Genomic DNA, 20,125 nt, shown 5'->3' with positions numbered 1-20,125 from the left:
GGTCACATGGCACATGATATGCAGTTGTATTATAGTTTAAGCAGCTAATGTTGGAATGTATTTTGGTGATTGAATTTGAAGTAATGTTTGAATATTGCACTATGGTCTCTATGTCACGGTTGAGACTGACTGAAGAACTCTAGTTTCAATATGTGAAGTTGTCCTTTGTCTATGTAATCTTTTATATGGGTGATGGGCTGCTTTAAAATCGAATGGAAATGGCCATGATGCATCAGTATTTAGGCAATGGTTCTCTTAATGCATTTATTTATACATTGTTCCTGGTTTGGTTCTTTTCTCTGGGCGATTAGGCTTCTAGCTTCGCTTAGAGCCCACATCAATGAGGCATACGCACTGGCAAGTGAAGCCTGTTTGTATTTTGTGCTGTCTGGTTTGGTTTGTTGCCGGTATTTATTGGTAGAGGACCCATCATGAGTGTGGAGGAGGGTGAGTCTGGGACACCAAACACCACTGTTGAGCATTCTGGAGGTGTCGTGGGCCCAATTCAATAAAACGTCTATGAAGGAAGATGCCTGCTTGATAACCCCAGTGAAATGCTCTTGAAGGCTGTTCGGTTGGTGATGTTTTTGTTAATGATTTGTTAATGATTTTGGTTTTGATGGTAAATAGGCTTGGTTGTAGATTGGCCGCTGTGTGTACCCTATAGCACGAGGAATTTAACATCTCTTCAGTGTATATTTGAAATACCCATTAAATACCCAACGAAAAATGGTTCATGAAATACCCATGAAAAAATGTATGGGCAATGTATTTATTGAAGAGGCAAGACAGATCAACAAAAAAGCATTTGTGTAATCCATCTTATCTGTGCAAAACATTATATGAATCGCAATATTTATCTTTTCCATCGACATAAGAGTGTCATGGCAAAGAAAGACGACAGAAGACATGAATCTGAGCGGTCACCGCTCAGGCCCAGACGAGCACAAAATGTGATACACAAGTGTACACAACTGTAGGACCACAGTTCAAAAGATTGCAGCCCCCTTGGAATGCCTGGAAACTCATCACAAATGTCAGTCCTCATGTTTTTTCAAGGCACCGCATGAAAGGGATGATGAAAAGGATGGAATAGAAAGCTCTATTGGGACAGATATTTTGATACATGTGCTAGAGAGGAAGAGCAGAGAGCAGCTGTTCCTGATTGAGTCCATGCTGTGAGGGGCAGGTGAATTATCCTGAGCCCTCATCTGCATCTCAGATGCAAGCATTTTATTCTCCTACTTCATTTTCTCAGTAGTGGGATTTTATTTCTTTGATGTCACAATCAGTACAATAGGGAAAATAATGGATTCCATTTTTGTGAGCTCACAATCTGTGCACTAGAGAATTGATGTGCTGACAAATCGTAATGGATTCTAATTCTATGACATCACAATGAGAACCCTGTAAAGGCAGTGACTCCGTGATCTCTGAGTGAGGATCTCTCCGAGGCCCTGTCCTGTCCTGGCGGGTCTAGTGTCGACCCTTGGGGTTGTGTGGGGGTGGCGCACCCTCAGGCGGAGCAGAGCTGGGCACACCCTGGAGCTGGCCTTCGTGCAAGTGCTCGTTGACACGCAGCTGGCAGCCATCCTGCAGCATGCGCAGGGCGATGCGTGCAATGTTGCGCGCGTCGTCCAGACCACAGTGGGGCCGCCCCTCGTACTGCAACCCTAGCTTCTCCAGCATGCTGCTCAGCTTGGTATTGGTACGAGGAACCTGCAAGAGCAGAACACCAGTTGTTATGGTTATTATGTCCACCAAGGATATTATGTTTTTACCCATGCCTGTTGATTCATTAGTTAGTTAGTTTTTTTTAGCAGGATTACATTTTAAAAAGTTGGCTCAAGTTTCATGTAACTTGGTGGAAATGTCCTACATGGGCCAAGGACGAAACTATTATACTTTGAAGCATCTTTGACATGGCTGAATCTTTGCAGTTCTCTTGAACTGATAAGTTACCAAAAGGAAACAGGAAGATGGCAACTCATGTGAGGAATCTCATAAATATTTCTTTGCAATATCCAGGACAAAAAAGTCTCCAAGCTATATTTGGCTCACTGTTGATAAAAAAAAAATGACTGTGTAATTGTATCGTAATAATACCTGACAAACCGCTATTCACTATTCAAAACAATTGTTCACCTAGCAAACCAACCAACCAACTAACTAACCAACCAACTAACTAAACAACCAAGCTCACTGATGGAGGAAGCACTTGGCATAGGTCTCTATTGAGTGCCATACTTGTTATGGTTATGTTCCCAAAGTAGGTTCCCAAAGTAGGGGTCCGGGCCCACCCTGGGATCACGAGACAGCAAGTGGGGGATTTTTATTTTATTTTAAATTATTAGAAATATCATATTTTAGGCATATTTGTAACAAAGGATTTAAAATAAAAGCCTTTCGATTTTCTTTGCCCCTTCTGACCTCTGATGTGATTACGACAGATTAACAACATTAGCGTCCGCCGATTTGGCCGATAGCCAATGCTGATACCAATATTTTTTTCTTTGTTTGTTTACTGGGTTTATAGCCTTTAGTAGAGTAGAAAAATTTAAAATCATAGCAGAAAACAGGCCGATATTGGCCAATATACAGTATCGGTGCATCCCTACATTAGACAGATATTTACTTTATACCCAGAAAACTAACATTTCATGACCATAGTGTAGTGATAGTTCGGTAATTCAGCGGTCACTCCCCTCTCCTTCTCTTTTGTGTGTGATGTTTTTATGTGTTTGGTTTTTGGCTTGGCTGTTTCTTCTCTTGTCTTTTTCCCCCCCAGTGTGTGTTTGTTAGTGGTGTCAACTGCTGTGTTCAGTATAAGAATGTCCTCAGAAATGCACATCATGTCATGCAGAAATGTTAATCTTTTTTTTATATATATAATGACAGTTACAATTTCATAATCACAATCATACCTTGTAAAAGTTCCCATAGGATTTTCTGATATTGATCCACTTCCTGGCAAAGGGTGGATATCGGAGTCCACTAATTCTGCACTGAATGTTGAGGAACTTGCTCATGTCCCAAGATCTGGGGGAAAAAATTGCAATCTCAGGATGCATAATTCCCATCAGACTCATTCAAATCAAGTTATCAAATATACAAATACACTGTGTATTCTGTGTTTTGTACTCAGTTGTAGGTCTGGAAAAACTATTATTTTGATATATTTCTTTGTTGATCATTTTCTTGATTAATTGATTACATGGTGAAAAAATGTCCAAGATTCCCAGCCAAGATGATGTCCTCAAATACCTTGTTTTGTCAACATACCAAAGACATTAAATTTCACGGTTACACAGGAGTAAGTAAACCAGAAAATATGAAAATATATATAAAAATGTTAAGCTGGAAAGAGAGCTTTTCCCTCCACACCGCATAATTGATTACTAAAAAAGTTGTTGATTAATGAAATAGTTGACAAATTGATTAAAATCCCCCTTGGAAGGATTAGCTATATTTCCCCCCTCTGCTGAAGAAGTTGTGCATTATGAAATCTCAAATTGTGGAAAAAAGTAACGATAAAAGCACATCCCGTGAGGGAAATTTGGTCTCTGCATTTATCCCAATGCGTGAATTAGTGAAACACACTCAGTACACAGTGAACACACAGTGAGGTGAAGCACACACTAATCCCGGCGCAGTGAGCTGCCTGCAACAACAGCGGTGCTCGGGGAGCAGTGAGGGGTTAGGTGCCTTGCTCAAGGGCACTTCAGCCGTGCCTACTGGTCGGGGTTCAAACCGGCAACCCTCCGGTTACAAGTCCGAAGCGCTAACACGTAGGCCACGGCTGCCCCGACAGGAGACCGCGTGACAACGAAGCATCAAGCCGGACTCGAACCGGCGATGCTACTGGCACAATTTTTCATGTGCTCAGCAGAGCAACGCCCTCTCAATAGTGCTAAGGAGGGGATGTTGTTTACAGCTAGCGAAGCGGTTAGCATAAGTTCGGCAGAATAATGTGGATGTAATAAGGTAAGAAACACGATTTAAAACACGTTTCTTGTTTCTCACTTCTCTTACCGGGACGGTAGTCCCAACGTTGCAAGGTTGGTTTTCCACATGGGGACGCTAGGGGGAGCGGGGAAAGTCACCATTTTCACCGGAACAGGTCACTAAACAGGTTTATTAAGTTGAAATAGTTGCCAAGTTCCCCTTTAATTGTTGCTGCCCTTCTATACTGAATAATCTGATGGTAGACTGTAGCATTTTGATTAGATTTCACACAGCTGCAAACCACAGGGGGGACCTACCAGGGGAGGTTACCGGCTAGTATTCAAACACCTTCATTATCACGTAAACTGTTCGTGTAGTACGTAAACTCCATGACATCCACAGAGTTTAAACTAAGTGGCTAGCTCTGCTAAAATGGACACCTTTTTGAAAGAAGAGCCAAAGGGATGGATATTTTTCAAGTTTTGGACGAGTACAATAAGGCAAATGGACTTGACTGGTCTGGTTCTGTGAAAGTGTGTTCAGACCGAGCCGTGGCTATGACTGGGAATAACAGTGGAATAACAGCTTTCATGAAGCAGAAAAGCCCCAAATGCATCTTTTACACACTGTATGCTCCATGGCTAAACAGATAGAGAATGAGCTTAATTTATTTTTACATTTGACGTAGTATCATTGATGGGTTTAATAAGACATCTTGCAAAAGGGGGACCTTGGCCAGAACCTAGAGGAATTTGGGGGGCCTCAGTATAGTACATGTGATTTCTACAAGATGTATTATTAATTGTCTATCAGTGCTTATCTGTCTATAGGGACTGTGTATTTGCGCTGTCAGTAGTGTTTACTCGTCTGTCAGTTGTGTGTATCTGTATTCTGTGAGCGTCTGTGCTTATCTGTCTGTCAGTAGTGTGTATCTGTATTTGGTGAGTGTCTGTGCTTATCCATCTGTCAGTAGTGTGTATCTGTATTTGGTGAGTGTCTGTGTTTATCCGTCTGTCAGTAGTGTGTATCTGTATTTGGTGTGTGTCAGTGCTGTCAGTAGTGTGTATCTGCATTTGGTGTGTGTCAGTGCTGTCAGTAGTGTGTATCTATATTTGGTGTGTGCCTGTGCTGTCAGTAATGTTTATCTGTATTTGGTGTGTGTCAGTGCTGTCAGTAATGTTTATCTGTATTTGGTGTGTGTCTGTGCTTACCCATCTGTCAGTAGTGTGTATCTGTATTTGGTGCCGAGCTCTTTGTCCTGCAGCCAACTGACCACTCGCCGGAGCACCGAGGGAAAGGTGTCTGCGTCATCTACCATTTTCTAAAAATAATTATATAAATCATGTTTGGTTAAAAATTGGACTCTTACTAAAACAAAATAATTATTTGAATTGTAGAATTCAACTGTTACTAAGCAATTAACAATTAATTGTCTCGTCTATGAAACGTGTGTAGTGACGAGTGGACATGTACATACTCTTCAGGATTTAAGTACAGTTGGTGTTGTTTAGCTAATGCTTTTATCTAAAGTGATATGATTTAGGTGGCAACACTATTGCAGCACACCCTTTACACATTTGAACGCATGAACACGTTTTAATCATTATCGCTTAAATACCAACTCTGCTCCAGCCTGTCTCCAGAGTTCTGATGTTGCACATTATACAGCAGTAGAACATGTTTTCAACTGATTGTGACCCAGGGACTTTCTAACAAAGGAAGCTACCTGAGGACCACCACTGAATAATAAATAGTGAGTGTCACCCTGAAACTACATAATAAATGCATGGTCAGGGACCACCAGCAATACCCTCATTGGCCACCAGGAGGCCACAGAGCAGTGGTTGAAAACCCCTGCACTAGCACAGAACACCTCACCTGTGTGATCCCGGTTAGCTGAACGCAGAAATCCGACAGCTTGGGGTTGACCTCTGGCCTCACATACTCCTGAAAGGTGTCGACCTGAAACAGAACGACCTGGCGCTTCAAACCACCTCTCACCAAACAGGCACAAAACCCGAATCTCAGCTAACGCAGCTATTACTGCAGTTTCTTCCACTTGTTGGAGGACAGCAACATTAGAATGCATGAGGGCATTTCACACATCATATATATTATCCATACTCTACATCAACATGCCAACAAACAACAGACAGACCAATAGAGAGAATAAGGAAATATTTATGCATGGAACACTGGCATTTTCCGTCACCCACTCACAATCTCCAGTGTGTGTGTGTCGATGAGGACGATGGGGAACTCGATGATCTCGTGCTCGAAGTCCAGAGGGTTGCTCTCTTCACAAGTGGCCTCAAAGTCGACCACACAGATGAAGTCGTAGAACGTGCCGGTCTTCTCTGCCTCTGCTGTCGAGAGCGTCAATTTTTGCTTCTTGTAGTAGCTCTTCAAACGTTTCTTCAGAACGTCTTTCACACCTCTAAAACACACACACACACACACACACACACACACACACACACACACACACACACATACACACAGAGAGAGAGAGAGGATTGGAAAGTGCCATCAGGTAAGCTGTACTGCAGCTGTAGGTCTCCACTCTCATGCTGAAAATGATGTGCACCAACGTTAAATTAATAAAATTCCACACTTCAGAGATTGCTATCCAAGGTGATTTACAACAACTTTCAATATTGTTGTACAATATCCCAGCACAAAAAATAAAAATGTGTGTAAAATATTTACACAAGTCTCTTATGCATTCTTGTTGTGGTCATTGTCACGGTCATTATCATTATTTTTCTGCATGGGTATCAGCCACTTACAGTATGAGCAAACAAGGCCAATAGGTTTATAATTTGCAGTCATATACTGCCTATTCTTTTTTGAAAGATACTACCTTCCATTAGCCATCAAGATGTAGGGTCTGGGAACTCACCATTGGCAGTGCTCAATACGAGGGGCGGGATAAACAGTTGTCTTTGTCCCTCTGCACGCAATACGATAGCGCTACAACTCATGAGTCCCATGCGTTTTCCTATCAGCAGAGCTAGTTGGCTGGTTGATCAAACTTTTGCCAACTTAAAAAAATGCTTAACAAGTCGCAATTCAAAGACCGCTGTTCGCCAGCAGCAGCATCCATCTTCTTTGTTTTCAAGTAGCAGGGAATTCACGCGGCACCGTCGCAACTCTGCCGTCATTATGTTAAGCCCATGGTGTAGTCTATGTGATATGCATGACTATGCAGTATAGCCTACCATTCATGATATTGAATATTGAAGTTGTGGGAACTGGGGAGTTTACATAGCTTAAGCTGTATGTTTCTTTCGTCCCCCATGCTGTTTCATTTGTCTCAGCCAGGAGGGACGAATGAAACAAAACCCACGTTCAACTTCTGCTTAATTAACTCCTGAGCGGTTTTGTTCAGAGCTGAAACATTGTCAGTGTTTTACGATGTCTTTGTAAGTTACGTTTAATTAAAAAGTGTTTAATTCGTGCTAGTTTTCCCCACCACTTAAAAAGCATCACCATCTCAGTATACCCACTTAAAATAGGCAAGGATACGTATTAACATTTGATCACAGTATACCGACTACAGCTAACTACTACCGTACATCACAGTGTATCCACTACAGCTAACAAGACTACAGCACTGGTTAAGCCCATCCACCGACTCCACACACAATGTGATTGCCCTGACCGAAGTTTGGTTTTTCCAGATCGCAAGCCAATAGAGAGTTGCTAGACCCTGGCTGCAAATTGTGTCTAGATTTCTAGGCTAACCTTCCATGTCAGTCTTTTTCACCAGCATAGAGAGTATATGGCCATACAAACATAATGTAATTGTTGGGGCAAAAAACGGCATTTTTCCTTTTCAGCATCTTCCTTCCTGAGGATGGTTTATAGTGTTAGGGTTAATTGATTTATAATATCATAGAAATATTGATTACTAGGCTACACATAGTTGGAGACAAATGGATGCAAATAATGTTTTTAGAAAATGTCCTTCCTATCCAAAACATCTGGGGATCTTTGTGGTTGTGTAGAGGGGAATGCCCCTAACCAGAAGAGAGAGAGAGAATCTGATTAGGAGACAGTATATCTGATTACCCATAATCTTGACAGCCCCATATCGGGTCATAGCCCTTTCACAAACAGCCTACTTTCAAGAAGTGCTGTGATGCCTGCCTGTTGCATGTGTTTCTCACCCACCCATATCAATTACAGTTTTTCTCAGTCACTTTGGTGCTTTTCTCAGATCAGAATGAAAATTCTCATAACTATTAGTTCAACCTCCACAACATTTAGTCATTTGTGCACATCATAGTAGCAATTTCTCCTTCATCTGAACAAATTGCAAATGCTTTTGAACATGTATCAGTTGCTTTGTCATGTCAGTTAAAATGAACTATACTTATGGATGCTGAATAGTCATTCCAAATAAAACTAATAGTCTTAATTTCATTGCTAAGTATAAGTATAAGTATATTCACTTTTTTGATCCCGTGAGGGAAATTTGGTCTCTGCATTTAACCCAATCGGTGAATTAGTGAAACACAAACAGTACACAGTGAACACACAGTGAGGTGAAGCACACACTAATCCCGGCGCAGTGAGCTGCCTGCTACAACGGCGGCGCTGGTGGAGTAGTGAGGGGTTGGGTGCCTTGCTCAAGGGCACTTCAGCCACGGCCCACTGGTCGGGGCTCGAACCAGCAACCCTCCGGTTACAAGTCCAGAGTGCTAACCAGTGGGCCACGGCTGCCCCACGGCTGCTTGAGTCATTACATACAAAATTGGTGAACTAGTTATCAAATTCTGTCACAATGCTGTAGAATTGCAAAGAGCATATACAGTAAAACAGGGAAACGTACATATTCAGTGTCTTGTACTCACTTACTCCCCTAACTACAGCAATTTGTAACTTTACTGTAGTTTTCAAATGGCTGTACAAGTACTGTATAGTGCTGTCTTGAGCATTTTCAGGTAGTGTCACCGAGTTCTGACCTTTTTCTGCATGGGAAAACACTGAGAGCATAAACTGTCGTAAAGAAAACATGACAAAGCCATTTGACTACCTTGTTCAAAAACAATTGTGTCAAGACTTCTCATTTTGATGACACTGGCAGTTTCATTGACATAAATACTTGCTTTTGAGGAATGGACTATCCATTTTGAGCAAGTGACGTGCTTTTGCAGGTTATCCACTAGGTTTTGCACTTCCTGTAACACATCCCATAACACAGGCGCAGCTCTAACCTCGTGTCCAGCTTCAGCTCGTACAGCTTGGCACGGAGCTCGTCCCGGCTCATGCGGTTGATGTGCCCGTTGGCCAGAGCGATCTCTTTGTACACGGGGTCGCTGAACTCCCCGTGCGAAGGTGATATAGCTGGCACCGGATCCACCGTACTGCCACCCGGAGGGCAACCAGTTTTCATCTGAGGAGAAGAACCGATATTGTGTTGATTAAACGTCAGACGTTCGCTACATGACATACGAGCGACCAGTTCGTCAGACTGAAGAACTGCCTCTCTGACACTGTGATCAGCAGCACCGGAACTGGGAACTGTGCTCTCTCCAGTCCTGTTCACCCTGTACACATCTGACTTCTGCTACAACACCGAGTCATGCCACATGCAGAAGTGATGATACTGCAATTGTGGGGTGTATCAGGGACGAGCAAGAGGAGTACAGGAGCCTGGTGGAGGACTTTGTGCAGTGGTGCAAACTCAATCACCTTCAACTCAACACTTCAAAGACCAAGGAGATGGTGGTGGATTTCCACAGGTCAAAACCCGCTCTGCTACCAGTCTCCATTGATGGGGTCAATGTGGAGGTGGTAAGCACCTACAAGTATCTGGGTCTCCACCTGGACAATAAACTGGTCAGCCAACACTGGTGCACTCTACAAGAAAGGACAGAGCAGGCTGTACTTCCTGAGGAGGCTGCGGTCCTTCAATGTGTGCAGCAAGCTCCTCAGGATGGTCTACTAGTCTGTTGTGGCCAGCGCCCTCTTCTATGCAGTGGTATGCTGGGGAGGAAGCACAAAGAAGAAGGATGCTGGGCGACTTGACAGGCTGGTAAGGAAGGCTGGCTCTGTAGTGGGAGCTGAACTGGAGTGCATCACTTCAATATCTGACAAAAGGACCCTAAACAAACTGATCAACATCTTGGACAATGAATGTCATCCACTACAGCACTATCAAAAACCAAAAGAGCTTGATCAGCTGGAGACTTCGCTCACTGCCATGCACAACTGAAATGCTGAGGAAGTCATTTGTTCCTAGGGCCACTGAACTGTTCAATGCCTCACTAAAGGGAAGAGGAGAGATAGACTTCTCTGCTTAGTCTGTCTGCCTCTCCACCCTCTCCATGTTTGAGTACTGACTGCCCACTACTGCTTTACTACTGTTTTACTAATGTTCACAGCCTAATGTTTTCACTACTGTTTTACTGCTACACTGTTTTTCATGCTATATTAGCACACATGATCAATGGCTGCGGTCAGGCTTCTGCTACAATACTGAATGAATGAATGGCTATAAACCTATTACCTCAACCTGTTCTTGCACTGAAATAGTTTTTCTTATTTTACCTTGTCTACATTATACTTTACTCTCCTATTTGTCCATATTATTTATGCTGGTCTCTAGACCTTACTGTTGGACTAATGTTGGACTACTTTTTGCACCTTCACCATGACACTCACTCTCTTGAGCACCTTGCCATGCACACATAACTAAAGGACTATGGTTGGACTACTTTTTGGACCTTCACCATGACACTCACTCCCGTTAGCACCTTACCAGTCCCGGCCCTGTCACTACAAGCGTCTTATGCTTGATCACCCTCAAGCACAGTGGACTTTCTTAATTTAATTTATATAGTGTATTTAATATTTAGTTGTGTTAGTTTTCTTATCTTCTACTGTCTTTGTTGTACAGTGGAGTTTAGTTATATGTTTATACTTATACTTATGTTTACCAGTTCTGCTGTAAGTGCATGTTGTGTGTGATGTCTGTATGCTACTGAGACCCTTGAATTTCCCCTTGGGGATCAATAAAGTATCTATCTATCTATCTATCTATCTACATGTGTCTGAATGTAAACAAACAGCTAGCAGGACTAGCCAGCCAAAGTAGTAAGTTTAAATTATAAATGAACGTATACTATAAGAACACACTGACTATGTATAAAGCCAAATAACACAAAATATTTAAATTATAATATGCTGCCATGTTTTGACAACAAATCTTAAGCGAGACAACAGTTGATATGACGTGTTCTTGAGTATCTGACGAGACAGTCACAGCCACGCTAAAATGACAGTGGTAATTCTACGTTACTTAGCCCAATGCCAAACGACTGTTGAAACGTCTAATCAACATACAGAAAACATCGTGAACACTTGGGCCATTCAATCAGAAAACCGCTATCTGCTTGCTTGGGGTACGTTCGTAAATTCAATCTGACACGCTTAGTAACAGCAAAGATTGTTAAGGCGGAGCAGGTTAGCCAAGTGACAAAGTTAGCTAACGTCAACGTGACCTGTCCAACATTATTTCCCCAACTGCTGATTTCCAAGAGACACTTATGACGAAAACGCTCACATTTACTTACAAGGGAGATGTCACGGACGCCAGATTCAGCTGGATTCTTATTTTCAGGTTGATGGTGGATATTCTCCTTCTGTTCTTCCATTTCTAAGTGCGGACAATTAATGTTCTGAACCCCCTTCCTTCCTCGGGCTCTTGGGTTCCAAGGTTTTCGCGCGCGCCTTCTCCGTAAACATACCACGAGCTCGCAGAGCAATGGCGCAGAGATTAACCACGGAAAGGGTTAACTATGAGCTTGCTGTAACACTTTCGGCGCAGTTATAAACACACTGAGAAAATAGTCTGAAATCGTGTTTTGATTTTAAGTGGCATTTTACTTAACTTGAAATTAGGGGAATGATGATAAACAACATGCAGAGGAAGCGAGTCTTCCTCTGGTATTCTAATTTCACGTCCACTGTTTTCCAACGTTAAAAATGAAACAGGGCCAACTTTCGGCAGGGAGGCCTGCGTTTGTCACTACATCAACAAGCACCTGTCGTTCAGTCATTATTACTCTCTATTTGACACGATTTGACAGACTTCTGTGCCATAGAGACAGTAAGGGGTCTGTGCTACTGGATAAATGTTATAAGCCTTATATACACCTATTTTAATTTCACGCCGAATTTGGCCTGTTCCCTGTGCATGTTGAAACCAGCTCGATAGGACAATTAGATTTAGAATTAGAACACATGTGATGATGGGCATAAGAGTATCGGTGTGATCAGGGAGCTTTTGCTCTGTTTTCAGTGTACCGAGCAAACATTCTGTCAGAGAGGGTTAAAGCGGAGCGAGAGGCGCAAACGTTCGACAATTTCCGCGTTCGATTATTGCAAGGGGGAGGGGGGGAAATCCCCCTTTATGCAGACCAGAGTAAACCCTCGCTGCACTAATGTCAATGGAGACTTGTGGAATTTTACCAATAAATTGGTCATTATGTCTTTCTGGATTTGTTGAGTTTTTTTTGGAAAGTTTTGTCATAATCTGTAAGTGTTTGGGATCATTTCAAGCCTAAAAGTGTAATTTTTTAGTGTTCGGATTTGTAATAAAATAACCTAATATCAGACCATGCTGCTGCCAGTTACTGTCCGGTTGTTAGCATGCTAGCTAGCCTCTTAGCTAAGGTAACATTTTAAACGGAGAAGTGTAATTTCTTTGAAATGACAACTAGCTGAATAACATTACTGACATTAGTTAAAGTGGATAGTTTACGCTCAAGTGAATTTGCAACAGTATATTAAGTTTAAGCGAAGTCCTTCAACTAGTCACTTGTTAGCGCATAGCTGTACTATTGCCATAGCTACTCCCATCCACTTGTATAGCATTTTAAGCTAGCGTTAGCTAGCAAGCTAGCTCGGTTCACATGACTAATTAAATTATTCATATCATGTCCTAAAGAATGATTCATTGGTATCATACACGATTATATACAATAATACTGTGAACACAATTATGTTTATTTGTTCTTATTGCTTATTAAGAGAGAAAGTTTATTTAGTGACGTAGGGTGACACTCCCACTTATGCAGACCGGAACTGTCCCGTTTTGCTCCCATAGTAACGAATTACGTTGCTCTATCTTGCTAGTAATCAAGGATCTTTGATTCTGTTACACTCTGGCAGCTATGGGAGGAGATCATCATACCCCCAGAAGGAGATCATACCCCAGACTTGCAAAACTTTCAGTTATTGACACTTTTAAAAAGACTGAATGAGACTGAAAGAAATATATATTTATTTATATATTACGCTTTTATCAAAAGCTATTTACATATTTAAACTATTAGAAGGGCCAGTCTCCCCGGAACATAAAGGGCACAACGGTGGCAGCTGAGAATCGAACACAACTTTTTCTAGCTATAGCATAATTTAACCACTACGCTCCCAACGCCCAGATTGGAGTCTCTTTTCCTTTTCTCTTTTGCTTTTCCTCGTGATATTTAGGAAGATACAGGGAGTGCAGGTAACATTTTGACTAAGGCTGAACGACTGGGCTGTGCTTCTATGGTCAATTTCCAACTCTTAGAAAATAAAATTTAAGGAAAGTAACAGAACATAAAAAGCTGAGAACAACATGTGTCGTAGAAAAAAGTACACTTGTAACAAGTTAAGCGACTTCTTAATGAAAGCCTATACCCTGAGCAAGTTTTGGTCACATTGAAGATTTTACTCAGCATCCTTGAGGCTCATGCTGTTTCACAGATAGACAGACAGATAGATAGATTCTTGATTGATCCTCAAGGGGAAATTCAAGGTCCCAGTAGCTTATGACACCACACACAACAATGGAAATATAGTAATATAAGATATAGCAGCAGTGCAAGGATAGCTTTGCAGTAAGGGGTTGTACATATCGGCTAATATAGCTCGTAAACAGTGTAGACAGTGTAAGCAGTAACACAGTGGTCTAGTGGACAGCCAGTGCAGTCAGAGGTCACAGAAGTGTTAGTGTAGAGGGAGGTGTGGAAAGTGGCACTTTGGTGGCTCTAATAAGTACAGAGATAATTTAAACAGGATACAATAAATATATTTCAAATACACACTGGAGAGATAATTCCTTGTGCTACAAGTAGGGGATTTCATAACAGCGGCCAATCAACAACCAGCCTATTTACAATCAAAGACAAAATCACTAACAAATCAACCTTTGTTGGCAAAACGCATCGCCAAAAGAACAGGCTTCAAGAGCATTTCACTATGCATAAAATAATAAAAATAATAAAAAGTATAGAAAATAAATACAGTATGAAAGAGTAGAGCAGTGCATGCTGAGAAAAAGGTGGATTTGTTCCTGAGCTTGGTTGCAGCAGAAAGGCTGGGGCACCACCACTGAGGCTGATGGCTGGTAGGCAGTAGCACCATGACAACCATAGAGATCTGGAGGAAGTGCAGGTCTGACTGTGAAGGGATCTCTGTGAGATGGGCAGAGTGTGAACTTTAAAAGTTTTGATAACTACGAGTCCTATTACAGGTATGTCAGATTGAACAAAGAAATACATATTAAGATATTGACACATACCACTTCATAATTTATCACTGGAAAAATGGCACAGTTCCTGAAGTTGTGCTGAGTCGACCATGTCTGTTTGCCTGGAGACAGTGATGAGAGAAAGTGATGAGAATATCAGGCCTGTCGCTCTGACACTTATGAAACACACTGTAATTAGTGAGGTGTCCATACCTGGTAATGGGGGCTCTTGTAGAAAGTCTTGTCGTAGTAAACAAGAACATCAGCCCCTTTTGGGTTGTCCACAACCTGCACAGGGATCTGACATCATGTTTGTTATGACTTTGTAAGCACCTGTGGAATCTGTTTCTAGTGTTTGTTACTGCACCGTTTGACCGTCACTACAATGACCACAATGCTTTGGGTTTGTCATGGTTGTGTAGTGGTGGAATACTGTACATGTCAACCAATCAAATGTCTTTGTTTGTTTGCTTTTATTTGAATTTTATACTCAGCCAATGATTATTTGTTATTTGTTTATGCCCGCGAAATCGCAGGGAATGTAAAGGTTCCATCTCCTCAGAGAGGAGAAGGCTCATCTCAAATATTAACCCAGCACTGGATTTACACAGCATGCATGTTGTGCTTTTAATGTAGAGTGGAATCATTGAACAAATGCAGACTGCTAGGATAGGTTAGGTCACATGGTAGGGAAAGCACTGTCTGACAGATGGGGGTTCAGTGATGTCACTACCTGTAGTTAATCAGTGGCTATTATCATTATTAATTTGTAAAGGCACACCTGCACTGACATCCTGAGCTGAATAATTTAGTTAGGCCTGCAGAGGCCTGTGAGCATTTTTGGAGTGTTTGCCATGACTAATTGAAAATAAAAGTGTAAGGACACCTGGTCAGGTTATATATAAAGTTTGTTCATTATCCTATCGAGACAACTTTTGCACGTAGATTTGTATTTCCACTGTACTTCCAATGCACTACACATAGTGGTATAACACTACCTGTTATGCCAGGTTTAATTATGACACATTCCTACCTGAGGAAGAGGAGAGTTGTAAAATGTCTTGTCCTCATACACCTTCACACCACACCCTTGTTGGTTGTCCACACATGGAATAGGAACCTGCAGCATATTTATTTCAATTATAAAGATGCTCCATGCATTCACATGGCAACAAACAATGCTTAAATAATTTACTATGTTAAACATCACACAAAGTGCATAACATTTACTTAACTTTAAATAAAATACATTTATGTTAAGACAAAATGCATACATTCAGTTGGTTAGGAACATTAGGCCCAATCTGACTGCCACAGAAGGTTTTTTGAGTCCACAAGATCATTATTTGGAAAAAGGCACCCACCTGGTTTGCCATTTCAGCTGCAAAAAACTTCAGAAAACCTTTGGAGAGAAGGGGAGGAGTCTAGAGGAGGGGACAAACAATCTAAGATCCAAAGAGTCTGTAGCACAATCAGTAAAAATGGTGGCAAAGAAGGCCTATGAAGAATTCCCTATGGCAGTGGTTTTTCTTTCAATCCCCACTTTGATCAAGGGGGCATTTCTGAGCCCCACCTGTCCATCATCACTCTAAGAAAGTAGATCAAGCTTAAAATTGTCAAATTTATTGAAATAACGACAAGTTCTAAATATATCCTCTTCAGCAGAGTTAAAATCAGCTGGTGCTGCAGATATAATATCAATAAAAATGCATACATAATGTGCCACTGTAAATTAAATATTTCATATATAACACATATTTCAGTTTTCCAGCAACATATTAGCAAGCACAGGCCAATATTTTACATCATTGTACAATATGTTCAATGAAATAGGCTATGCTGCATTACATGGATCCATAATCCAGTCATACTGAGCACTGCTGGTTGGGAAATCTTTTTGAAACAAACTTTGCAGGGATGTGATGTAGGCCTACTGTTTAATACATGGAGTGGCTCCCGAATCACACGTTTCAACGATTTCACTCAGATTCTCAAAGGCATTAGATAGAGATAGAGATAGATAGAGATTGATAGATAGATACTTTATTGATCCCCAGGGGAAATTCAAGGGAAGGTAGGTGCTTGTCTTTGCCTTGTAGCCTAACTAGAGATTTAACTCATTGAGCTTTCCAAATATATCGCTGATAGGCCAGCTTCATCAAGAACTGTTCATTAGTGAACGTGCTTACAGATTCGTATGCGCTCTTCCTCCAAGAAGAGGCGACACGGAGCTCAAACAAGCGCGACAGCACTTCACCTCGGGAAAGCCACCAATTGCCTCGCTGTGAAACAGCTGTGTAGTCAGCTCCCATCTCCTCGCAAACTGCGGAGCAGACGCGCGTTTAAGAGCCGGGTCTTGATGAAATTCACCACCCTCACAACCTTGTTCAAAATCTCATTCAGGTCGGGACTAAGCTGCCTTGACACGAGCGCTTCCCTATGAATAACACATTGCGCATCGGGTTCTACCTTGGCCTAGGCTACAGATAAAACATAAAAATGTAAAAATCCCTGTTTTTCACGTCAGTTCGCGCCCCACCTGGCATGTCTCCGCGACCCAGTAGTGGGTAGAAAGGGGTTTGAAAAACGCTGTCCTATGGCAAACTTAATTTCATCCCTCCTCAAAGACTTTCCTCAACTAAGCATCAACTAAAATAGACAGTGGACCAAAATATCTTCATATTGCTCAGAATTTTGAGTTGTTGGTCAAATGTCGACATGTTGACATTAAGGCGAGACACTACAGGTGAATAGGGTAAAATTTTTAACAAGCAGATATCACTATGAAACTTCCCCAGTTGATTACTTACATTAATATGAGAAAAAAATGTATTACAAGTTTGCTGTAATTTAATGTTTACATATGCAAATTAGGCATTATCTAATTAAATATGCGCTAATTTGCATACATTTTAAGGCACGAAACCTGAGCATTGGATACAGCTAGGTTCAAAATGATGTTTTCATTGTGTTCAGATATTAGATGGGGAAACATTTACAGAGGGATTTATGAATATCTACTTTTGTTATCCTGTAAATCAGAAAATTATGTCACTAGCCCTAAAAAATCGATTTTTTCCATGTTTTTAGGCATAAAATGTCATGTAAGTCAGGCTAGGAATAATATATCAACAAACCCCTCTGTAGAAATCTTCGACATATAGTTAGGCATAAGTCTAGAAAGTTTGGTGTATGTAACTTTTTGAGCTCAGAGTGTGAGAGAAAACTCACATTGAGAAAACAGCCTTGAAAGACAGCCAATGAGATTCCGTTCTCAGCCTAGACTCGCCTTTGAACTTTCGCGATTGGTTGCTGATACAAAGGAAGTGTCCATATATGGATCACATAGCGTGATACAGGAAAAACAGAGCTTTCCAACGGTAGTACACATGATATGTTTTGGACCACGGTCGCGGGAGTGCATGCAAGGAGAAATATACAGGCGCGAGTAGACACAATATAATGAAATAAACACCTAAATGTGTAAATCGGACTTTTTTGTTGTAGTAGTGTGATAGAATACATGCTAAGGTAACATACTAGCTCAAAATCTCTAAATTTACCAGTGCGATGTTTACACCTGCCGTGTCTCGCCTTAAACTCAAAATTCTGAGAATAAAGTTGAAATATCATGCCGACTTTAATCTCTACGTGTCGACATCAAACTCGAAATTTTAAGAATAAAGTTTACACATAATATCAACTTTAATCTCGATAATTCATGAATTGAAACTTTCAACACTACATTCACTTACCCCGATCCTGTTGCCGCCGCACACGCTGCTTTTTCACAGCGGTATTTGTAGGCTATGCGACGGGGCGGGGACATCCACATCCAGCGGCTAGCACCACCCAGGCTAAGCGTCACCAGGCAACAGCAGACAGTAAAAGAAAGAATATTCTAAAACTCTGCTTGACAAATGGCAGCAAGAAAAATTAGCTCCTGAAACTACAATTTTTTTGCCAGAAAAAGTTTGTTATACTTACTCAAAGTGTAATAGTTTTTATTGGGAAGTTGAATAGAAACAACAGAGGCAACAAACTGTCAAGGTAAGACCTCTGAGTCAATTTTCAAAAGCCAAAAAATCATCAAGAAATCAAACCTACAAGAAGCTAATTGTTGGAAGAGTTAGCCAAACCGCCACTTAATGACATCATAATGGATGCTGGATTAGAAGAAAACATGGCTAAGGCTGAGGCATTTTTCACAAATGATGATGAGTTGGAAATATCTTATCCCAACACTGTAAAAACAGCCAAAGAAAAGAAAATAATGAAAGAAAACATCATGAGAGAACATCCAGAAGCACTGATCTCCGATTACATGGGACTGGATGACAACAAGGTCCTGTGTAACCTCCTGTTCTTCACAAATCACCCCACAGTATGGCATACCACCCTCTGCACTGTCTGGAAATGTGTGAGAAAAGGAGGCATCAGCAGAGGAAGACAGATTACACTAGAGGGGGCAAAGGACTTTAAGGTGACAGTTAACCTGTATCATAATGGGACTGTAATGGTACAAGGAACTGAAGCAAGTCTCGTTCAATTTCAGAGCAAATTTAAAGAACTCAAAGAAAAAGCTCTGAATATCAAAAAAGACCAGGTGGTGGAGACTATTACTATTACATCAGGAGCTGAGACTAACTCAAATAGCCAACATGTACATAACCCCATTACGTTAACGTTAAACGTTAAGCCAGTATCAAGGGCTGCAAATAATACCGGGCCAAGGAAACGATATCTGGAAGAAGAAAGCATCAAATTCCTTCTAACGTCTCTCAAAACTAGTGACTCAATATAAAAGTGAGATCTTCTCAGATTACTTACCCGCTACCTGTGTTCGAGTTATCAAGGAACTGCACGATATCGCTGTTGCTAGCCAACTAGCAAACAAACGTTTAAAAAACAGTTGACACCGGCGAGCCCTCGCCGCGACACGATGCCTCCCCTCAGCTGTGCACCAGGCTGCGACTCATGCGTCCTTCTCAGCGAAAAGATAGTGGAACTCGAAGCCAGAATAGCGACCCTCCATCAGATTGAGAAGGATGAACAGTTCCTCGACACCTTTCTCTCCGTAAGTAACGTTACCTCTCTTACACATACAAATGCCAGATGCCCTGATTTCACTCTGTCCTCCAATACTTTAACCATGCCATGCACTAATGCAACTTCTGTCCCTGTTGCCTCTCCCCGGCCTCTGCTGAGAACCAAGCCTGCTCTGCTGGCCAGCTCCACTCCACACCAGCCTGAGCCATGGCGTAGAAGCAAGCATCACAAGCACGGCAGACGGTCCGGACGGCACTCAGGCCCAGCCCAACCTATACGACTGGAAAATCGCTATGCCATTCTGACCGAGGATGAGGAGCCCCTCCAGCCCCGAGACAACCATCCTGGTCCCTCCTCAAAGTCGGCGCCCCCCCGACCCCCCCCCCCGGACCTCATCAACCTCCACCCTGGTCATCGGCAGTTCCATGGTTAGAGACCTCTGCATTCCCCCATCATGTAGCGGTCCCTCCAAGGTCTACTGCTTCCCTGGTGCCAAGGTCCTTGACATCCAGCAGAAACTCCCAAGCATCCTGGCCCGCCACACCAAGGTCAACAACATCATCGTTACACGTGGGCACCTAACGACATCAGAGATAAGCAGTC

The 20,125-nt window shown here is 41.9% G+C and overlaps 1 protein-coding gene and 1 long non-coding RNA gene across 4 annotated transcripts; both read right to left on the bottom strand.

The window, feature by feature from the left end:
* Positions 1–733: 733 nt before the first annotated feature.
* On the bottom strand, positions 734–12,330 carry eri1 (exoribonuclease 1). 2 transcript variants are annotated; one of them, XM_048259801.1, is made up of 7 exons: positions 11,529–12,330; positions 9,168–9,346; positions 6,166–6,382; positions 5,824–5,907; positions 5,157–5,266; positions 2,925–3,039; positions 734–1,719 (listed from the first exon to the last, which is right to left on the bottom strand). In XM_048259801.1, exons 1-7 carry the CDS (start codon positions 11,607–11,609, stop codon positions 1,477–1,479), a joined length of 1,029 nt encoding a protein of 342 aa, XP_048115758.1. In that variant the 5' UTR covers positions 11,610–12,330; the 3' UTR covers positions 734–1,476. The 2 variants fall into 2 exon arrangements, with proteins under 2 accessions (XP_048115758.1, XP_048115759.1); XM_048259802.1 differs by lacking the exon at positions 11,529–12,330 and adding an exon at positions 9,646–9,670.
* An 887-nt stretch (positions 12,331–13,217) lies between these two features.
* On the bottom strand, positions 13,218–19,225 carry LOC125304139. Of its 2 annotated transcripts, XR_007195200.1 has the most exons (8): positions 18,461–19,225; positions 18,229–18,330; positions 16,663–16,796; positions 15,838–15,897; positions 15,507–15,593; positions 14,687–14,773; positions 14,525–14,595; positions 13,218–14,417 (listed from the first exon to the last, which is right to left on the bottom strand). It is a non-coding gene; the product is annotated as an uncharacterized LOC125304139 (long non-coding RNA). The 2 variants fall into 2 exon arrangements; XR_007195199.1 differs by lacking the exon at positions 16,663–16,796.
* Between the last annotated feature and the right edge of the window lie 900 nt (positions 19,226–20,125).

This window comes from Alosa alosa, chromosome 12 (genome assembly GCF_017589495.1).
Source record: "Alosa alosa isolate M-15738 ecotype Scorff River chromosome 12, AALO_Geno_1.1, whole genome shotgun sequence".
Lineage (NCBI taxonomy): Eukaryota > Metazoa > Chordata > Actinopteri > Clupeiformes > Clupeidae > Alosa > Alosa alosa.
Note: the sequence above shows the minus strand (reverse complement) of the source record. Positions and strands in the feature narration are given on the sequence as shown.